The sequence below is a fragment of the Galeopterus variegatus genome, unplaced genomic scaffold (assembly GCF_000696425.1).
Source record: "Galeopterus variegatus unplaced genomic scaffold, G_variegatus-3.0.2 Scaffold11219, whole genome shotgun sequence".
Lineage (NCBI taxonomy): Eukaryota > Metazoa > Chordata > Mammalia > Dermoptera > Cynocephalidae > Galeopterus > Galeopterus variegatus.
The window spans coordinates 2,547-7,003 of record NW_007737330.1 but is presented as its reverse complement, the minus strand read 5'-3'; the positions used below and the strand labels follow the sequence as shown (position 1 = coordinate 7,003).

The 4,457-nt window shown below is 42.4% G+C and overlaps 1 protein-coding gene across 1 annotated transcript in view; it reads right to left on the bottom strand.

Annotated features, from left to right (window-relative positions):
- The window catches only part of NPHS2 (nephrosis 2, idiopathic, steroid-resistant (podocin)), a 9,991-nt gene that overhangs the window by 4,165 nt on the left and 1,369 nt on the right, over positions 1 to 4,457 (bottom strand). The window contains exons 2-3 of the mRNA XM_008594635.1: positions 3,963 to 4,166; positions 337 to 392 (exon numbers count right to left, since the gene is read on the bottom strand). Of these exons, the coding sequence (XP_008592857.1) occupies positions 337 to 392; positions 3,963 to 4,166 (260 nt within the window). The remainder of the gene's footprint in view (positions 1 to 336; positions 393 to 3,962; positions 4,167 to 4,457) is intronic.

Genomic DNA, 4,457 nt, shown 5'->3' with positions numbered 1-4,457 from the left:
TGGGATCCGAACCCTCGGGCGGGAGCGCCACTGTGCTTCCCAAGCGGCGCACTATCCAGTGTGCCACCGGGCCGGCCCTAACATGGTAAATTTTATGAGAATTTTATCTAAAAAAAATTTTTTAACACATAGAGAAAAAACTGTGAAAGTAACTTGCCCAAATGTTACAGTGGTTGTTTCATGGCTATGAGATATTAGGTAATTTTTTCTTTTTACCAAATTTATGCTAATGTAGTTATAGTTCTCAATGAAAATACTTTTCAAATGAAAATTTTTAAATGAAACCAAAATATTTCCCTTTATCAGATTGTTTTTCCCAGATAATTTCCTACCCACATTTCTGTTCTCTCCACTTTGATTCCCCAAATACAGGTCACTGAATCCAAGGCGACCTGTGGAGGGAAGAGTTGAGATGTCAGTGAGAACCTCCGGGTGGGAGTGGAGCACACCTATGCCACTGTTCTGTACAAAGAAAGAACATTTCCTTTGAAAAGGCATTACTTGCCTGTTTTGTTTTGCTTAACTTCACAGTGCCTTGCAAATAGTTACTTTGCACAGCGCCTCTCAATAAATATTTATGGAACTGAAGACGTAGTGGTAGGCTGAATAATGGCCCTCAAAGATGTACATGTCCTGATCTTTGGAACCTGTAAATGTTACCCCAAGAGGGACTTTGCGAGATTGATGAAGTTAAAGGATCTTGAGATGGGGAGATTATCCTGGATTACTCAGGTGGGCCCTAAACGTAATTATAAGTGTTCTTATAAGAGGGAGGCAGAGGGAGGTGTGACTACAGAAGAGGAGAAGGTGATGTAATGGTGGAAGCAGAGATTGGAGGGATGCACTTTGAAGCTGGAGGAAGGGGCCATAAGCTGAGGAATGCAGGGAGCCACTAGATGCTGAAAAAGGAAAGGAAGCAGATTCTCCTCCCCTCAGAGCCTTCAAACGGAATCACCCCTGCTGACACCTTGACTTTAGCCCAGTGAAACTGATTTTGGACTCTGGTCTTCAAAACTGTGAGAGAATACATATTTGTTGTTTTAAGCCACCAAGTTTGTAGTAATTTGTTACAGAAGCAATAGGAAATGAATATAGATGGTTTATTTATTAAATTTGTTTTAAATTTGTGTTTGTTAGAGATACAGAACCTCTAGTCTCTCATCCAAGTGGCTTTCATTTATAGGGTGCTTTCTCTTTTTTGCCACTGATAGTGCCGGTTTCCCTCTGTTTCCCAGTCCTTCCCACCCTCCGTGATTGAAGTTGGAAATGGGAGGGGGAAGAAAATGAACCATGGGCTCTGGAAAGGAGGGGCCAGGCATAGAGCTTACTGTATTGGTCTATACTCTTTCCTTTTTAAAACTTGTTTTCTGATGATTTCTTATTGGCTAGATAAAAAGTAAGCTTAGTGCATTGAGAACCCCAAGAAGACTGACCAATTTGAGGGGGTTGATGAGAGTAAGGAATATTGATAAAGACATCACAGAGGAGATGGCATCTTAAAGAACAAATAAGATTTTACCTGTGGAGAAAAGAGAAGTATTCCATGGAGAGGAAACTGCTCAAAAGGAAGCATGGAAGCATAAAAGTGCTGAATGCTGGACAAATGCTAAGTAGTTTGGAGTAAGATTCAGTGGGGAAAGGATGGCAAGAGGTGAGGCTACAACTTGAGTCATTTACTCATTCATTCAAAAAACATTATCTGCTGTGTGACAAGCCAAAGAGATGAATAAAACATGGCCCCTGCCATTATGGAGTTCATGATCTGGGAAGATAAATGTGTAAATAAATAAATTATAATTCAGTGTTATGAGGGTGAGCTTGCATATCAAGAGTCTGGACTATATCCTTTATCCTTTAGAGGAGAGGGAAGAACTAGGAAGAGAGGCAAAAGGGGGCAGTCGGGGAGCATACTTGAGTGGCTTTTAAATTCCAGAGCAACAACTCCCATGTGTCCCTCTTGTTCTAACTTTTGCTCTTTCCGTCTTTTCTTATTTCCTGATTTCTCCTCTTTTCCATGAGGATGCTTGTCCCAGTTTTATCAGTAAAAAGTTAGAAAAGTCAAAAACATTTGGATACTTTGTTTTTTCAGTGACTGCTCAGATCCCATGATCACAATCTTTATCAATGCCTTTGATTCGTAGGGTCCCTCTGTTTGAAGTCTTTCTTCCAGCTAGACATGATTCACAACCTCCTAACCCAGTTCTAGACCTGGGTGCCCCCATGGCTTCAATGATAGACTCTGTAGCTGGTGGCAGTTACCACTTGAGTGGCCAGCTATATGGAACCCTGCTTTGTTCTCGCCTCTCTTCTTTTTCTTTTTTCTTTTTTGTCTTTTTTCGTGTCCGGCAACGGATCACAACCCTCAGTGTCACACCCGTACCAGACTGGACCGGCAACGGGATCGCAACCCTCGGTGCTGCGCCCGCACCTCGCTCAGCCAGTGAGCGGGAACCGGTCTGTATGTGGGATCCGAACCCTCGGCGGGAGCGCCGCCACGCTCCCAAGCGGTGCACTGTAGCAGTGCGCCACCGGGCCGGCCCCTCGCCTCTCTTCTTGATACCTTTTGCCAACTTATCCTTGTAAGAATCAAAGATGCCTACCCTGTCCATAGATGAGACTGCTGAGCTTGCTGCCTGTGGGCTAGATCAGGCTGCTCGTGAGGCAGTTCTTTCTCTTCTCCCTTCTTTAATTCCAGATCAATTAAATCTGAACAATTGATTGGGTAATTAATAATGTAAGGGTCTGTGACATCTTACCTCTTTTTATCTTAAAGTCTTATTTGAACTTGTTATTTAACTTTGCATATACAATGCTTATTTCCCCAGCTAGACTGTAAGCTCCCAGAAACAATGCCTTATCATCTCTGCATACCACCAACCCCTCCTGTTCACTCCTACCACTCCTGCCAACAACCACTCCCAACACTTTGTACTACGTGAGTACCTCACAATAAATTTAGTCACCAAGGTAGTCTTAAGAGCAAAAACTATGGCAACGACTGACTAACCAGCACCATACTGGTGACTATAAATTGATTCAGGGTCAATTTGGTAACCTCCTAACTAGCTATAAGTTCCCTAGGGATGGCACCTTGAACAGTGAATGCCTGGCACATGGAAAATTTAACAAATGGCCAACGAATAAATGAATAAAAGAGATATTTTGACATATTCACCATTAAATTTATCTAATTACCTTTACATCTTCTGCAATGCTCTTCCTCTCTAAAAGAATTTCAGTGAGTGATCNGGGAGCGCCGCCACGCTCCCAAGCGGTGCACTGTAGCAGTGCGCCACCGGGCCGGCCCCTCGCCTCTCTTCTTGATACCTTTTGCCAACTTATCCTTGTAAGAATCAAAGATGCCTACCCTGTCCATAGATGAGACTGCTGAGCTTGCTGCCTGTGGGCTAGATCAGGCTGCTCGTGAGGCAGTTCTTTCTCTTCTCCGTCCTTTAATTCCAGATCAATTAAATCTGAACAATTGATTGGGTAATTAATAATGTAAGGGTCTGTGACATCTTACCTCTTTTTATCTTAAAGTCTTATTTGAACTTGTTATTTAACTTTGCATATACAATGCTTATTTCCCCAGCTAGACTGTAAGCTCCCAGAAACAATGCCTTATCATCTCTGCATACCACCAACCCCTCCTGTTCACTCCTACCACTCCTGCCAACAACCACTCCCAACACTTTGTACTACGTGAGTACCTCACAATAAATTTAGTCACCAAGGTAGTCTTAAGAGCAAAAACTATGGCAACGACTGACTAACCAGCACCATACTGGTGACTATAAATTGATTCAGGGTCAATTTGGTAACCTCCTAACTAGCTATAAGTTCCCTAGGGATGGCACCTTGAACAGTGAATGCCTGGCACATGGAAAATTTAACAAATGGCCAACGAATAAATGAATAAAAGAGATATTTTGACATATTCACCATTAAATTTATCTAATTACCTTTACATCTTCTGCAATGCTCTTCCTCTCTAAAAGAATTTCAGTGAGTGATCGATGTGCTAGGAGACGCTTCATGGTGGTCTGCACAAGGAATTGGACAGCTTTGGACACATGAGCAAGACTGCTTAGGAGAAGAGAGGCGTTTTCCATTCGGTAGTAGCAGATGGCATCTATCTCCATGACAAACATGTCTTTGGTCACAACCTAGGCAGAAAAAAGTTTTGATGACAGGCTTGATTCTTAGAGTCCTTTCCCACATGAGAATAGAAGAACTAAATATATTCAAAGAGAATCTTCTTAGAGTAAGATTATAGAAAGAAAAAAAGAAAAAGAGTAGTTTGCCACTCATAGACATGTTTTTGAAAATTATGGAATTTTTATTAAATACACTAAAGAGACTGAGAGGACAAGATGGCGGTGGCTGCGGTGGCTGACGCTGAGTAGCTGAGGTGGAAAAGGCGGCCATTGGGCCTTAGGCAGCTGGGAAACTTGTGG